The sequence below is a fragment of the Theropithecus gelada genome, chromosome 4, assembly GCF_003255815.1.
Source record: "Theropithecus gelada isolate Dixy chromosome 4, Tgel_1.0, whole genome shotgun sequence".
Classification (NCBI taxonomy): domain Eukaryota; kingdom Metazoa; phylum Chordata; class Mammalia; order Primates; family Cercopithecidae; genus Theropithecus; species Theropithecus gelada.
In genome coordinates, this window is record NC_037671.1 from 20714703 (window position 1) to 20733074 (window position 18372).

At 38.7% G+C, this 18372-nt stretch overlaps 1 protein-coding gene across 3 annotated transcripts in view; it reads right to left on the reverse strand.

Annotated features, from left to right (window-relative positions):
- NUP153 (nucleoporin 153) overlaps window positions 1-18372 on the reverse strand; it is a 94013-nt gene that overhangs the window by 28593 nt on the left and 47048 nt on the right. For all 3 annotated transcript variants that reach the window (XM_025381648.1, XM_025381645.1, XM_025381647.1), the window contains 5 exons: window positions 15662-15714; window positions 15291-15417; window positions 3256-3393; window positions 1902-2000; window positions 120-207 (listed from right to left, as the gene is read on the reverse strand). In XM_025381648.1, coding sequence (XP_025237433.1) covers window positions 120-207; window positions 1902-2000; window positions 3256-3393; window positions 15291-15417; window positions 15662-15714 — 505 coding nt within the window. The remainder of the gene's footprint in view (window positions 1-119; window positions 208-1901; window positions 2001-3255; window positions 3394-15290; window positions 15418-15661; window positions 15715-18372) is intronic.

Genomic DNA, 18372 nt, shown 5'->3' on the forward strand with positions numbered 1-18372 from the left:
AGAGCTAATTTCATCCAAATGAAGGCATTTATAAGAATTACCAAAGGTGAAAGAACTTGAAATACTAATCTACTGTATGCAATTGTTTTTATGTTAAAATGTGAGAAATTTTTACTTACCTGAACTACTTATAATTGGCTGTAAAGTACCAATAGAACCAGAAAGTTCTGCTGTTTTTGCAACAGGCACACTAAATGTAAATCCAATCTGTAAAGAGAAAGAATATCCTTATACTTAGTTTTCAATAAGTATCAAATATGGAGCTTTTTTGTCTCTTTTTCTTTTTTTTGAGACAGAGCTTACTCTGCCACCCAGGCTGGAGTGCAGTGGCGCGATCTTGGCTCACTGCACCCTCCGCCTCCTGAGTTCACACCATTCTCCTGCCTCAGCCTCCTAAGCAGCTGGGACTATAGGCGCCCACCACCATGCCTGGCTAATTTTTTCTATTTTTAGTAGAGATGGGGTTTCACCGTGTTAGCCAGGATGGTCTCGATCTACTGACCTCGTGATCCACCCGCCTCAGCCTCCCAAAGTGCTGGGATTACAGGCGTGAGCCACCGCGCCTGGCACAGATATAGAGCTTATTTTTATCCCAAGTCAAAAACATACTTTCACCTATTTTAAGACATGGTTTATCATATTTCACTATCTCTAAAAGTGAGATTCTTATATTAATGGCAATGTCACAATTTGACAGACAGCATTTTAAATTTCTCAGACATTTTTTCCTCCAAAACAGTATATAAAATAATGATGGTGTGTTCCTAATGTCCAGTTCCAGTTTCTGAATGCCATTTTCTTTCTTTTTTTTTTTGTTTTGTTTTGAGGTGGAGTTTCACTCTTGTTGCCCAGGCTGGAGTGCAATGGCACAATCCTGGCTCACTGCAACCTCTACCTCCCAGGTTCAAGCAATTCTCCTGTCTCAACCTCCTGAGTAGTTGGGATTATAGGCGTGCACCACCACGCCCGGCTAATTTTGTATTTTCTTTTTTTCTTCTTTTTTTTTTTTTTTTAGTAGAGACAGTGTTTCACTCTGTTGGTCAGGCTAGTCTTGAACTCTTGACCTCAACTGATCCACCCGCCTCGGCCTCCCAAAGTGCTGGATTACAGGCATGCGCCACTGCGCCCGGCCTCGAATGCCATTTTCTAATAAAAAGTATGAGACTTCTGGGACAACTGATGGATTTCAGCATGTGGCAAGGAAATTACATTTGTCTGTAACATCTACTTGTGTCAGAAGGCAAGGACACAGTCAAAACCAGAAAGTGACATATTAAAATAATATAAACATGCCAAATCTGGGGCAGTTTGAATATTAAACTATGTATTATTCTTACCCCAAACATTTACTTTTCCATCATGAAAGAAAAAATGCCCAGAACTTTTCTAGATTAAAGGTCAATCAAGATACGTTTTAATTAAATGCAATATAATGTAGTTGATTAGGTCCTAGTCTTTAACTGGCTCTAGGACCAACAGAAATAAAACAGCAATTAAAGGACAGTCTGGGGATAATGGGGAAATCTGAATATGGACCATGTCGTTATTAGATCATGCCAAACTTCTTGGGTATGATAGCTGTATTGTGGGGATGCAAAGGAATGTCCTTTTTCTTAAGGGATACGTGGAGAAGAATTAAGGAAATTCAGATATTTGCATTTTAACTTTCAAATGGTACAAAAGAAAATGAATATTCATATATGAGTACATTATGTAGTGAAGAATACACACAATTGTTCAAAAGTTTTTTACAGAGTATTTTTTAAGTTGGAAGAAAAATAATAGTGTTTCTCACCATCAATGGCATCTTAGATTTGATAAAAATATAACATGGCTTTATATATACTAAATATGTATATTTAGTATAAATAAATATATACTATTCCTTGCTTGTTACTTACAGATGATGGAGGTAGTACATCTGCCTCAGTAGACTTTACGATTGGAGATGAAAATTTAAACATGGGACTGCCAGTGCTGCTTGGAGAGGTCATTTGTACCTGATTTTCCAAATTATTAAGAAATGACACAAAAAGAGCTTTAGAAAAATAAAGTGATAATAAAAGACATTAAGCAAACTCATTATTCCAAAGACACTAAGTGTTTTTTTCCTTTTAAATTTAAAAATCTCACTTTAAGTTCTGAAAAACACAGAACTTAAGTGTTACAAAATCTGGTTTCCTCTTAGGAGTACACCCAATCTTAGAGGTGGATATTTATATAAAAAAGTAAAGTAACATCTATAAGAATATGTTCAGAAGAAGTCAAAGCAAGAAAGCAAGCATTAAAATTTCAGGAGCAGGCCAGGCATAGTGCCTCACACCTGTAATCCCAGCACTTTGGGAAGCCATGACAGAGAGAATTGCTTGAACCCAAGATTTCAAGACCAGCCTGGGTAACACAGCAAGACCTCACCTATAAAAATATTTTTTGGCCAGGAGTGGTGGCTCATGCTTGTAATCCTAGCACTTTGTGAGGCCAAGGCAGGCGGATCACCTGAAGCCAGGAGTTCGAGGTCAGCCTAACCAACATGGTGAAACGCTGTGTCTACTAAAAATACAAAAATTAGCCAGGCATGGTGGTGCACACCTATAATCCCAGCTACTCAGGAGGCTGAGGCAGGAGAATCGTTTGAACCCGGGAGGTGAAGGTTGCAGTGAGCCAAGATCATGCCACTGCACTCCAGCCTAGGCGACAGGGCGAGACTCTAAGCTCAAAAAATAAATATTAAAAAAAAATTTCTTTTTAATTAGCTGGCTGTGGTGGTGTACACCTGTAGTCCCAGCTACTCAGGAGGCTGAGGTGGGAGGATCACTTGAGCCCAAAAGATGGAAGCTGCAATGAGCTGTGATTGCACCACTGCTCTTTAGCCTCGGCAACACAGCAGGATATCACCTCAAAAATAAAAAAAAATTCAGGAGCAGATTAAAAGACGTTAAGCCTAGCTGAGAAGTAAAAACATGAAACACTGAGTGCACTCCTACCCAAAAAGTATCTTATTGGAAACACTATTTGGAAACAAATTTACAAGAATTTCCTTTGCTATGGTATTGCATAAGAGTTGATGAACACTCCATTATAATATATCCAATATATCTGTATATTTTTTTAAAAAAGCAAAACAGCATTTCCATTTCCGTTTACTATGAGTTATTAATTTCCATAATGAAAATTAACCACTGTTTATAGGATTTTTTTAAAATAAAGAATTAAGAAAGAACAAATGTCACCTGTATTTATACAATGGTTTTGTACCTTGTTTGTTAATGATTGAGACGAACTGATGGGTGATGGAGAAGAAGCTGTGATCTCAGGGGAACTAAAATTAAAAGTAGGCAATGAAGAACTGGTGATTGGCAGAGAGATTTTCGGTAATACCGGAACTTCCATTTCCTAAAACATAACATGTTGCATGATATATTTCATCTTTCACATCATTCTTTTATCTCTACTTATTTTCAGCACGAAAGTATACAGGAAGATGGCACCATGTAGTGTTAACGTTGTGGGTTCTTCAATCAGAAAAACTAAACAAGATTTTTAATCCCAGCTGTGCCACCAACCAGCCATGTGACTTTGGGACCCTAACTGCCTTCTGTACCAATTTCCTAATTGGTAAAACTGAGGGGAAAAAAAAAAGTAATTCTTACAATATACTACAGTTGTTGTATTAATATGAAACATAAAGCTATATTAGCCTACCTTACCCATGGTTTTAATTTCCAGTTTCCCTGACCCATGGTTAACCACGATCCAAAAATATTATATACATACAGTAAGATATTTTGAGAGAAAAAGAGACTACATTCATATAACCTTTATTACATTATAGTGTTAAAACTGTTCCATTTTATTGTTGTTGTTAATCTCTGACTGTGCCTAATTATAAATTAAACTTTATCATAGATATGTATTACAGGAAAACACACAGTACATACAGGGTTCAATACTATCTGCAGTTTCAGGTATGCCCTGGGATTCCTGGAACATATCCCTTGCAGATAAGGGGTTCGGGGTAAGCACCATATGGTCTTGGCATGTGAAACAAGCATTTAGTAACTGTGAGTACTGAGGAGTCTGGAGAGCCACTTTGATTTTTAACCCAACTGAACAAAGAGCATCCTAAGTCTCCAGTGATCCCCAGATTAAGAACAAACAAAACAAGTTCCACTTCTGCTAAAAGCAGAGTAGCTTCTACCTGACAAATGTTCAGATATACAGTAATTATAAACTCTGGAAAAAATTATAAAGAAACAATCATCTGAAGGCATGAGAGCAACCAAAAGCAAGAAGAAACTGGATGGGAGAGGACACTCAGAAGATGGGAAGGGCACTGAGTGAGCTTCCTGTTCTCTTTATGAGTTGGTGCCACTGAACACCTGAAGTTCTGAGAGAAAACAGCAAACCTGTTAACTGAACAACGGGCCAGAAAAGGAGGTGAGATGCAGAAATGAAGAGCCACAGAAAGGGAACCTCAAAGTCTACATATAAGCCACCCAAATCCCTGGTGGACCTATAAACTACACAGCTGTAACGCAGACGCCAAGCTGCCAAAAAAAACTAAAAAGTTTAAGCTGCTGCCTACTACCGGGGAGACAGAATGAATTCAGAGAAGTCCACTGCCAGCTAAAATAATTTGAATACTTCAAATGGATGCAGTTTATTGTAAATAAATCACATCAATAAAGTTGATCCAAAAGCCCAAAGCAAAATAAAGACACTTCCAGATAAAACTAAGAATCTACTTCCATAAAACCTGCTCTACAAGTTCTTCAGGCTGAAAGGAAATGTTACCAAATGGAAACTCAGATTTCAGAAAGACACAAGGAATATGTGAGCAAACAACAACTTTTTTTCTCTTAATTTCTTTAAAATATATTTAACTATATACAAAGCAAAAAGTACACATTGAATTTACAGCCTCTCCAGATGTAATCCAAGTTAAGTACAGCATAAATGCCAGGGAAGACCGGTAATAAATCTAAGTATATAGCTGCAATCTTGTTATTTTTACAGGATGTGGTATGAAAGTAACATAAAGTAATTTGAAAAAAGTTATGGAAGACAGAGAAATCCCAAGAGGAACCACTAAATAATGCAAAAGAGGGAGAGTTAAAAATCTAACAAATTAAAATGACTTGTAACCCCAGCACTTTGGGAGGCCGAGGCAGGACAGTTTAAGGCCAAGAGTTTGAGACCAGTCTGGGCAACACAGTGAGACTCTGTCTCTATAAAAACTAAACAAACGAAAAACTAGCCAGGTGCAGTGGCATGCCTGTAGTCCCAGTACCTGGGAGGCTGAAGTGGGAGAATGGCCTGAGTCCAGGAGTTCCAGGCTGTAGTGGGCCATGACTGTGCCACTGCACTCCATCCTGGGTGACAGCAAGAACTCATCTCAAAAAACAAAAACAAAACCAATAAACACAGAATTCTAATAATAAATATTAAATAATTAAATAATAAATATCCCCTTAACCCCCAAATGGCAGCTTTCAAAAGGAACAACAGAAAACAACGGATCAATGGTAGCCCTCATTCCAACCATATCAAAAATTACATTAACTATAAAAGGATTTGGTGTTCCAATTAAAAGACAGAAAATGGACAGAAAGGCAAAACTCATTTGTATGCTGTTTACCTGAGACCTACTTTAAATATAAACATGGACAGGCTCAAAATATATGGATGGAAAAAGATACACCCTGAAACTACTAAGCATAACAAGGCTTATTCCAGTAAGAACAGTGGCTGTATTAATAGCAAAGTAGATTTCAAGACAAAAAATATTTCCAAAGGTTTTTTAAAAAGGACACTTAATACTCCTAAAAGGACAAATCACTATGGAGCCATAGAACAAATATAAAGTGTATGCTCTCATGAGGGCCTCAAAATACATGAAACAAAAATTGAGGTTAGGCATGGTAGCACATGACTGTAATCTCAGCACTTTGAGAGGCAACGACAGGATGATCGCTTCGGCGCAGGAGTTTCGAAATCAGCCTGGGCAATATGGTGAGACCATGTCTCTACAAACGATTTAAAAAATCGGCGAGCTATGGTGGCACATGCCTGTGGTCCCAGTTACTTGGGAGGCTCAGGTGACCATGCCACTGCACTCCAGCCTGGGTGACAGAGTGACATCTCATCTTAGAAAAAAAAAATAAAGACATAACCAAAGGGATGAGACAAATTCACCAAATAAAAGTTGGCAATTTTAACCCCCATCTCTCAATAACTTAACAGGCTAACCATACCCTCCCTCCTCATGAAAAATGAATAAGAACAAAGATCTAATACTATCAGCTTATTTCTATAGATCACTATACCCAACAACTACAGAATGTATTTTCTTTAAGAATTGTCAAGCAGACCATATACTGAACTATAAAATAAGTCTCAATACATTTCAAAACACTGAAGTCATAATCTGAATCTTTTTCTAATCACAATGAAATTAAATTAGAAACCGATACCCTCCCCCCAAATATTTGGAAATTCAGTACATTTCTAAATAATCCATGGGTCAAATACAAAAATCAAAAGAAATTAAAAAACTATAAAAGCAAAATTATAAAGCTTCTAGAAGCAAGCACAGGAAACTATCTTTGTAGCCTGGCAATAGGCAAATTTTTCTTAGGACACAAAGAATAAAAATATTAGAAAAAAAAATCCAGGTTTCAAAAAATTTACAACATAGGCCAATCAAAGGATATCATTAAGAAAATGAACAGGCAAGTCAGACTGGGAAAAAAAATATTTGTTAAGACATGTATCTGACAAAATACCTTGGTCAAGAATTTATAAAGACCTCCTAAAAGACAGTAAGAAGACAACTGGCTGGGCACGGTGGCTCACGGCCTGTAATCTCAGCACTTTGGGAGGCCAAGGCTGGTGGATCACCTTAGGTCAAGAGTTTGAGACCAGCCAGACCAATATGGAGAAACCCATCTCTACTAAAAATACAAAAAAAATTAGCTGGGCGTGGTGGTGCACACCTGTAACCTCAGCTACTAGGGAGACTTCAACCTGCGAGATGGAGGTTGCAGTAAGCTGAGACCACACCACTGCACTCCAGCCTGGGCAACAAGAGCAAAACTGTCTCAAAAAAAGAAAAAAAAAAAAAAAAAAGACGACGACAACCCAATTCTTATAAGTGCAAAAGAACTGAACAGAATGGTCAGGCACAGTGGCTCATGTCTGTAATTCTTGCACTTTGGTAGGCCAAGGCGGGTGGGTTGCCTGAGCTCAGGAGTTTGAGACCAGCCTGGGCAACACGGTGAAACCCTGTCTCTAATAAAATACAAAAAATTAGCCAGGCATGACGGCGTCCGCCTGCAATCCCAGCTACTCGGGAGGCTGACACAGGAGAGTTGCTTGAACCTGGGAGGCGGGGGTTGCAGTGAGCCAAGATCATGCCACTGCACTTCAGCCTAGGTGACAGAACAAGACTCCATCTCAAAAAAAAAGAAAAAAAAAAAAAAAATAACTGAACAGACACCTCACAAAAACAGACGCACAAATGGCCCATCAGCACATAAAAAGAACACAATATTATTAGTCATCAAGGAAATGCAAATTAAAATTACAATGAGATACCACCACACACAAACCAGAATGACTAAAATTTAAAAGATGACTATCAACTATTGGTAAGGATACAAACTAAATAAAATGTTCATACACTGCTGGGAGGGATATAAAATGGCACAAACACTTTTGAAAACGGTATGATGGCTCCTTAGAAAGTTAAACATACAACTTAGCACCTCTTCTTCCAGGTATTTACCCCAGAGAAAAAAATTATTTACAAAAAGACCTGAACAAGAATGTTCCTAGTAGCTTTACTCACAACAGCCAGGGACAAAAGGATATGTAGTGAGTAACTATATGAAGTTGCAGAACAAGCAAAACCAACATGTGGTGGAAAAAATGAGAACAGTGATTGCCTCTGGGGTAGGAGGTGACGGCAACTGACTGAGAAGGAGGACAACTGAAATTTCTACGATGACAGAAATATTAAATATCTTGATGGGGCTTGGAATACACAGGTGTAAGCATTTGTCAAATTTATTAAATGGCACACCTAAGAATTTAACATTTCACTATATGTCAATTTTGCTATATTATAAAAAAACAACAAACATTTAACTCTACTTCATTCTATGTATGCTGAAGTATTTGGGGGCAAAGTGTACTAATGTCTTCAACTATCTTTAAAATGCACCACAAAAAAAAGATGGGACAGGTAAATCTTTATTTTTTTTTTTGATAAAGCAAATGTAACACAAAATGTTGGAATCTAACTGCTACTATGTGTATCCACTGCAGAGTTCTTTCAACATTTCATGTTTGAAATTTGTCATAATCAACTGAGGGAGGAGGAGCAAACAAAAGATGCATCTGGCTATTTTTGTAGGGAAGCTTCTCTTCTCTGTTCAACCTCTAGTGTAGAACCCTAAAAACATCAACCATATAATCTACTCTCTCATGCCAACTCCGTAAGGCACACTCATGTCCACACTGGTTCCTTATTTTACTGACCTTGAACCAATTCTTTTTCTTTTTGAGACGGAGTTTCGATCTTGTTACCCAGGCTGGAGTGCAGTGGTGCGATCTTGGCTCACTGCAACCTCCGCCTCCTGGGTTCACACCATTCTCCTGCCTCAGCCTGCCGAGTAGCTGGGACTACAGGTGCCTGCCACTACACCCGGCTTTTTTTTGTATTTTTGTATTTTAGTAGAGACGGGGTTTCACCGTGTTGGCCAGGCTGGTCTCGAATTCCTGACCTCGTTATCCGCCTACCTCTGCCTCCAAAAGTGCTGGGAGGTAGGGCTTGCAGTGAGCCGAGATCGCACCACTGCACTCCAGCCTAGGCGACTGAGCGGGACTCTGTCTCAAAAAAGAAAAAAAAATCGTTCCAAACGGGTAATTTTACATATAGAGTTCTATTAACCTGAATTTAATGGATCAGAATACATCCATTCCTGCTAAATAGCAACACTATTGAAATTAGCATAATGTGTTTATATTTCATTAAAACTAAATCTCTTCCATTTGACTCTTTCAAAGGCCCATGAAAATACCGCCCCTACAAAAATAATTTAATCTTTTTTTTTTTTTTTTTTTGAGACAAAGTCTCAATCTGTCACCCAGGCAGGAGTGCAGTGGTGTGATGTCAGCTCACTGCAACCTCCCCCTCCCAGGTTCAAGCGATTCTTCTGCCTCAGCTTCCCAAGCAGCTGGGATCACACCCAGCTAATTTTTGTGTTTTTAGTAGAGACAGGGTTTCACCATGTTGGCCAGGCTGGTCTCAAACTCCTGACCTTAGATCGTGATCTGCCGGCCTCAGCCTCCCCAAAGTGCTGGGATTACAGGTGTGAGCCATGGTGACCGGCCAATCTTTTAATTTTTTACCAAAAATTCCCACTAATTACAACTGAACAAAGAAACGATTCATGGTCTGAACATATCTGACATCTGATACAAACAAGCAGCATTACATACCAAATAACTATAGAAGTGTGTATCTAAACCTATTCTATACAGATATAAAACACAAGATGGGGTTGGGTATGGTGGTTCACTCCCGTAATCCCAGCCCTTTGGGAGGCCAAGGCGGGCGGATCTCTTGAGGTCAGGAGTTTGAGACCAGCCTGGCCAATATGGTGAAACCCCATCTCTACTAACAATACAAAATTTAGCTGGGCATGGTGGCATATGCTTGTAATGCCAGCTACTCAGGAGGCTGAGGCAGGAGAATTGCTTGAACTCAGGAGGTGGAGGTTGCAGTGAGCCAAGATTGCACCACTGCACTCCATCCTGGGAGACAAAGCAAGACTCTGTCAAATAAACAAACAAACAAAACACAAGGTGAGCAGAAAGTTTGGGGCCGACATCACATTAGTACCTCTTTCCTCAGAAATGTGGACATTATAACTTCAGGGTGGAACAGAGCCAGCAATGGGAAGGACTGAGTGAAGAATCCTGCGATGCAAAATTGGCAGTTGGCAGTTGGCCAGAATGACAAGAAGGGGCCCAGACAGGGGAGGAGGTGATACAGACATAAGTGAAGAGGAGTTTTTTTGTTTTGTTTTTTTTTAAAGACAGAGTCTCCCAGGCTGGGGTGATCCTCGCACTTCAGCCTCCCTGGTAGCTGGGACTACAGGCGCTGACCACCATGCCTGGTTAATTTTTGTCATTTTTTTGTACACATGCGGTTTTGCCATGTTGCCCTGGCTGGTCTCAAACTCCTGGGCTCAAGCGAGCCTCCCAACTTGGCTGCCACCAGGTTTCTGAAGAAAGGAAAGCTTTACTTACAGTCAACCAACAAGGAAGACAGGAGTCCAGCTCAAATCTGTCTCCCCGCAAATTGGCCTTAAGGCAATATGTTTATTAGGAAAGGTTTAGGGGGTAGATTCTGGGGCAAGAAAGAGGAGGTCTGAAAAGTCCCTGGGCGTGCACAGTTGTCTCTTCATGCATCTTTATGGGCCACATGTGCAAATTCTGGGGCAGTTAGAATGAAATGTGGAAATCTGGGCTGTGATGTCAGCAAGCTCATTCTGCAGACTCTAGTTGGTCATATTAGTTCCAGCCAATTTCAGTCAGCTTTGTTATCTTACAAGTGGAGAGGGCTTCAGCAAGCTGTTTCTTATCTGCCATCTTGTAAGTTCAAGAATACCTGTTAGCCACTGATTTCTTTAATTCTTTGGAGCATGGCTTCACCTTCAGCTTCAGATTTTAAAAATAAAACTTCTGAGATCTTAAGCTGAAGCTCAGGTTGATTATCTATAGCTTAGCTTTAGCTGTCTTGCAGATACATGTTTGGTATGACTTTGCTGTATTGAACAGTTTGTTTTATTAATATTAATAATATTTTGCTCTTATTGTCTGGTATACTAAAAATTATTTTCTGGCTGGGCACAGTGACTCACACCTGTAATCCCAGCACTTTGGGAAGCAAGGCAGGTGGGGATCACTTAAGGTCAGGAATTCGAGAACAGCCCGGACAACATGGCAAAACCCCATCTCTACTAAAATAAAAAAACAAAAAATAAAGAGCTGGCCTTGGTGGTGCGTGCCTATAATCCCAGCTACTTGGGAGGCTGAGACATGAGAATCACTTGAACTCAGGGGGTGGAGGTTGCCGTGAGCCAAGATCGTGCACTCCAGCCTGGGCGACAAATAGAGTAGAGTGAGACCCTGTCTCAAAAAAACAAAACCAAACCTGGTGCCATGGTATGGGTTCTGTGCTCATCAGGCAGTAAGCCCTTTTGTTGGGTAAGGGAAATGAGCAATATCTATACAAACAAAGCCAAGTTGTATTTTCCTCATACAGAGATAAACTTTACAAAACAGGCCACAGATTTTACCAGGAAAAGTAAAAACTTGTCAAAAAAAATAAGCTCATGCTATATGAATCAGATATCAGATTGGTGCAAATGTAATTGCAGTTTTGCATTATAATAATCTGCCACTTGATAACTGGAATACATTCTTAAATGTGGTTACATTATACATCATTTTAATGCAAATTTCTCGCTTTATGTTATTTAGCTGATGACTTATTACTTGCTGTTTATTTTATATTATTTTAGACTGTGGAAATGATGTTAGACAAAAAACAAGTTTGAGCGATTTTCTTATTCGAGTTCAAAATGGACTGTAAAGCAGCAAAGAGAACTCACCAACATCAACAAAGCATTTGGCCCAGAACTGCTAATGAATATATACTGCAGTGGTGGTTCAAGAAGTTTTTGCAAAGGAGGCTGGGCATGGTGGCTCACGCCTGTAATCCCAGCACTTTGGGAGGCTGAGGCAGTCAGATCACTTGAGGTCAGGAGTTCAAGACCAGCCTGGTCAACATGGTGAAACCCTGTCTCCATCAAAAATACAAAAAATTAGCTGGGCCTGTGACACATGGCTGAGAGTGAGGCAGGAAAGGGGAAGCTCGGAGGCCTCGGGAGGCTGAGGCAGGAAAATAGCTTGAACCCAGGAGGTGGAGGCTGCAGTGTGCTGGGATCACGCTACTGTACTCCACCCTGGTCCACAGAGCAAGACTGTCTCAAAACAGTAACAAAACAAAACACCCAAAGAAGCACACAACAACAACAAAAAACAAAGTTTGCAAAGGAGACAAGAGCCTTGAAGATGAGAAGCATAATGGCCAGCCACTGGAAGTTGACAGTGACCAATTGACAGCAGTCACCAAAGCTGATCCTCAAACCTCATGAGAAATTGCCAAAGAACTCAACGTTAGCCATTCTATGGTCATTCTGCATTTGAAGCAAATTGGAAAGGTGAAAAAGCTCAATAAGTGGGAGTCTCGAACTGAGTGAAATTAAAAAAAAATTGTTTTGAAGTGTCGTCTTCTCCTACTCTATGCAACAACAAACCATTTATCGGATTGTGACATGGGACAAAAAGAGGATTTTACACGATAACCAGTGACAACCAGTTCAGTAGCTGACCCAAGAAGAAGCTTCAAAGCACTTCCCAAAGCCAAACTTGCACCAAAAAAAGGTCACGGTCACTGTCTGGTGGTCTGCGGCTGGTCTAATTCACTACAGCTTTCAGAATCCTGGCGAAACCACTACATCTGAGAAGTCTGCTCAGCCAATCAATGAGATGCACCAAAAACTGCAATGCCCGCAGCTGGCATCGATCAACAGAAAGGGCCTACTTCTTCTCCACAACAACACCCAATGGCACACTGCATAACCAACGCTTCAAAAGTTGAAGAAATTGGGCTACAAAGTTTTGCCTCATCCGCCATATTCACCTGACCTCTCGCCAACTGACTATCACTTCTTCAAGCATCTCGAAAACGTTTTGCAGGGAAAACACTTCCATAACAGCAGGATGCAGAAAATGCTTTCCAAGAGCTTGTCGAATCCCAAAGCACAGATTTTTGTGCTATAGGAATAAGCAAATTTATTTCTTGTTGGCAAAAATGTGTTGATTGTAATGGTTCCTATTTTTTTCAATAAAGATGTGTTTGAGCCTAGTTATAATGATTTAAAAGTCATGGTCCAAAACCCCAAATACTTCTGTACCAACCTAATAAATTCCTTATTTACACAAGGTAAGACAGCCCATTTCTTTTGTTTTTGTTTTGTTTTGTTTTGTTTTGTTTTTGAGACAGAGTCTCACTCTGTTGCCAAGCTGGAGTACACTGGTGCGATCTCGGCTCACTGCAACCTCCACCTCCGGGGTTCAAGTGATTCTCCTGCCTCAGCCTCCCGAGTAGCTGGGACTACAGGCGTGTGCCATCACGCCCAGCTAAGTTTTGTATTTTTAGTACAGACAGGGTTTCATCATGTTGGCCAGGATGGTCTCGATCTTTTGACCTCTTGATCCGCCCGCCTCGGCCTCCCAAAGTCCTGGGATTACAGGCGTGAGCCACTGCACCCGGCTGCCAACCCATTTCTTAAATATAATAAAGAGCTTTAATAACAAAAGAAAATTGGTTTGCTACAGAATCTACAAAATTTATATACTGTTTGTATGATCAATGGCATTCAAGATATTTCCTTTCCAGATAATGATATATAGTAATACATCCCTCCCTTCACAACACTCTAGTAGAGTGAGAAACAAAGACTAAGGAAAAGACAGAGCCCCCAGACCAGCAATCGAGCCAAGTCTACTAACATAATCCCAAATCTCATTGCAAGTCAATGTATATGGCAGAAAGTGAGAACTGCCAAGGAAGTCATAATTCTGGTGAGCTATAGTACTGCTAACTAGGAGAAGCAGAGATAACAATAATGCAAGGCATTCCACTCTAAGCCTGAAGAGCAAAATACCAATAGGCATGAAGAAATCTAAGACATCCAACAACTTCAACCAAAACATGATTTTGTTTCTGTCAACATATAGAAAAAGCATGTTTAAAAAGCTAAAAATATACTCCTAAAACTCATGGGTCAATAAGGGAGTCACCTGTGAAATTTTAATTAGAAACAAATGACAAATGCAAGGACCATGTATCAAAACTCAAATGGTTAAGCTAGGCTGAAATGCATTTATAATAAAACTAAAATGAGACTTGCATTCAACTCAAAGTAGTTAGAAAAAAGAACAATATAGACAGAAAGGTTAATGTAATCAATCTTAAATTTGTCCCTACCTTTTCCAAACATTTATGGTCAGAATATATAGAGAACTTTTTCTAACAATAAATTATATATACATACACATATATATTTCTTAATATATATACAAGAATTATATATGTATACTTCCCCACAGGAAATCACCCCATAGGAAAAAAATGGATCAACAGAAAACTCAAATATCAAAAAAACACACAGAAGGACGGCCCAAGATCTACCTATTGTCACATGGTGGAAATACTGAACTGCAAAACTACCTTGAAGAGAAAACATGGCAACATCTAATAAAGCTGAAGATGTGGATCATCCCCTATAATCCCAACAATTCCATTCCTAGACAAATACTCCAGAGAAAATATCGCACATCTGCAGACAGAAAAGTGCATATTCACTTTAATGTGTATTAGAAATCTACCAAAATGTATCCTGATGGCAGAATAGATTATGGTAAATCTTCAAACTGGATAAATATATAAGCAGTGAAATTAAAAAACTTATAGTTACCTTTCACAATACAACACCAAAAAAGGAGAAATAGGCAAGTAAGAAGAATACGGGCAGGGCACAGTGGCTCACGCCTATAATCCCAGCACTTTGCGAGGCTGAGGCAGGTGGATCACTTGACGGCAGGGGTTTGACCCAGCCTGGCCAACATGGTGAAACCCCATCTCTACAAAAAATACAAAAATTAGCCAGGTATGGTGGCACATGCCTATAGTCCCAGCTACTTGCATGGCTGAGGCACAAGAATCGCCCGAACCCAGGAGGCAGACGTTGCAGTGAGCCGAGATTGCACCACTGCACTCCAGCCTGAGTGACAGAGCGAGACTGTATCTTAAAAAAAGAAGTATACATATAGCATTAATCCTATTCATGAACTTATTTACATATGTTTTACAAACAGACAAAACTATACAGTAATACCGAGGCTCAAATAATTTCAATTGCAATTTCCTTATTTGAAAAAGTACGGGTAGTTTTGTTTTGTTCAACGATACCCATGAAATTTAAGGTACTAGGTTAGGTTTTCAGCATACATTTTGAAAGAACTGATTCAATAGCAGATTAACTTTGCTCTGGGTCTCCTCGAACCCCACCCCTACAGGTCTCCCCTAACCACCACCACACCAGTGCTTTTTAAATAAACCTCAAGAATATATGAGTATACAACCCTACCTCCTCCTCCGGAGGTTTAGAAGCAACAAAGCGTGTTCTTTCTCGTCTCATCTTGCCACCTCCACCACCTACTCCAGAAGATAAACCATTGGCTGCAGGCAAACTGAAATTTGGATATGAAAAGCCACTGGCAAATAAAAAGAAAATTAAGACAATTGATATATTATTCTGGTCCATAACTTGTTAACTAGAACTGCTAACAAGTAAAAAATATATATATATATATACAGCCAAATGTGATTCTAAAATCTTAGATTTTTGTATAAAGTTTCTGTTCTTTGATTTTAATCTTCAAAAAGGTACATGTAAATCAAATACAGACCTTACAAGTTAAATATAAAGAAGTATAGCTGTATAAGAAACGACAGTACCTTTCTCGTTGTTCTCTATTTTGTCCAGGTGTCGTATTTTTTTCATATCCAGTCTGCGGGGGAAATACACACATACTTACATTTGCTTATTTGTTGTAATTTTCTTAATACCACCTTGCTCCCTATTAATTTTAATATTTAGAATCAGGAATTTGATGGCTTTTTAGTTAATGAATCCTGAAATTTGAAATTATACCCTGACTTCTGAATGGTAACCAAGAGTTATGATGAGATTATACATAAAAAATGTCAGTGAGCACAACCATTATTTTAACAAAATGGTAGTATATAGACAATACACTCACTAACCTAATCACAAAATTACTTTTACTTATCCCTCTTTTTGTCCTGCTAATTGTGCAACCAAATATACAAAGATATTCCTTTCGAAATGCCTCTCTGCAACTTAAATAATTAATATGTCCACTGAAAGGAATCAAGACTCCTTAGAAAAACGGCTGATTACAGGGCTGGGGCAGGAAATGCATGTGAAGAGCCTGAATTATCTTATAATATCAAAAACCAATTAAGTGCTCAAAAAGATACAGGCAAGAATCATCAATAATGCTAACATTAGTGGCTGAAAAGAATATAATTGGGAAGTTTCCTTCCCACAAGATACTTATTCATTATGAAAGGAAAAGTAGTAATTTTATAGTAGAGAATCCTCACAGACACCACTTTATGTAATAACCACACTGCCAGGAATGGGACAAACTGGTAGCCTGTGCCTTCTGAACAGTGAGAACAGCTCAGCACACTCCCTCAATGGTTTTCACAGCCAAAAGTACGTAACTGAAATCTAATCATGAGGAAACATCAATCATAAAACTACAGAACATTCTACAAGATAATTGGCTTCTATACTTCAAAATTATCAGTTGTGAAACACAAAACAACAAAAACAAAAAACAAAAGGAACTGTTCTAGACTAAAGGAGATGAAGAGACATGACGACTAAATGCAAGACATGATGTTAGAATTTTTTCTTTGGGGCCAACTGACAACATGTAAATAGAATCTGTAGACTACAGTGTTCTGCAAATGTTAAATTTCTGGATTTGATCACTGTTATGCATTACGTAAGGGAACTCGTTTATAAGAACACAGAGAAAAAGATACAGCAAATGTAGTAAAATGTGAAGTTCACAAAATTTTTCTTGCAAATCTGTAAAAGTCCAATATGCTCAAAAAATATACATATATGAAATACGTATATATGTGTGTATATATATGAAATATGTGTGTATATGTGTGTGTGTATATATATACTGGCTATATATCCTATGATCCAGCAATTCTATTTCTAGGTATAAATCCAGGGGAAATAAAAACATGCCCACAAAACAAAACAAAACAAAAACAAAACACTTACACATAAATGTTCATAGAAGCATTATTCATTATAGCCAAATATATATGTGTGTGTGTGTGTGTGTGTATATATATATATATATATAGAGAGAGAGAGAGAGAGAGAGAGAGAGTGTGAGTCAGGGTCTTACTCTGTCACCCAAGCTGGAGGTACAGTGGTGCAATCATAGTTCACTTCAGCCTCAAACTCCTGGGCTGTCACGTGATTCTCCTACCTCAGCCTCCTGCCTTGCTAGGATTACAGACAAGCACCACCACATCTGGCTAATTTTTTAATTTCCTCTAGAGACAAGGTCTCACTATGGTGCCTGGGCTAGTACTGAACTCCTGGCCTCAACTGATCCTTCTGCCCGAGCCTCTCAAAGCACTGGGATTACAGGCACGAGCCACCATGCCCACCCTATGTTCAAAATATTTTTCAAAAATTTAATGTTAACTTAAAAGTATGGAGGGAGATAAAGCGAATATGACAAAATGTTAATGACAGGTCAATCAACATAAGGAAATACATGGGCAATCACTGTACTAATCTTTCTAAGTTTCAAGGTTTTCAATAAATTGAGTTGTTAGAAATGAGATTAAATGTAAGTAAAGGCATAAACAGTAAGGTGTTAAGTAAACAAAAACACAAGTTAAATGACACAAAAAAACAGACAAACCCAGATTATGGGACATTTTATAAGAAAACTGGCCTGGTCTCTTCAAAAACCTAAGATCCAGCAATTCTATTTCTAGGTATAAATCCAAGAGAAATAAAAACACGTCCACAAAACAAACAAACAAAAACACACACACATAAATGTTGATAGGAGCATTATCCATTATAGCCAAAAAGTAAAAACCACCCCAATGTCCCTCAACTGATTAATGGATAAAACAAAATCTAGTATATCCATACAATGAAATATCTACAAAATCTAGTATATTCTTACAATGAAATATTATTCAGCCATAAAAAGGGAAAAAATGAAGTACTGATACATACTACAACGCGAATGAACCTTGAAAACATTATGCTAAGTGGCTACTACTGGGTATGGGTATGAGATTTTCAAAGGGTGGGAGAGATGGTAATACAAACATTCTAAAATTTACCATTATGATGGCTGAACAGTTGAACAACTCACAGACACCACTTTATTTATAAAGTGTTTTCCAAACATGCTAAAACCACTGAATTGAAAACTTTAAATATGTATGATTTAAACTTTGCATGATATGTGAATTATCTCAAGAAACAGAATCCAATGTGGCCAGGGTGAGGGTTTGAGGTATGGAAAAACAAAACCAAAAGCAGTATCTGAACCTTGCTGAGTCCTGGTTCAAAAAAGCAATTA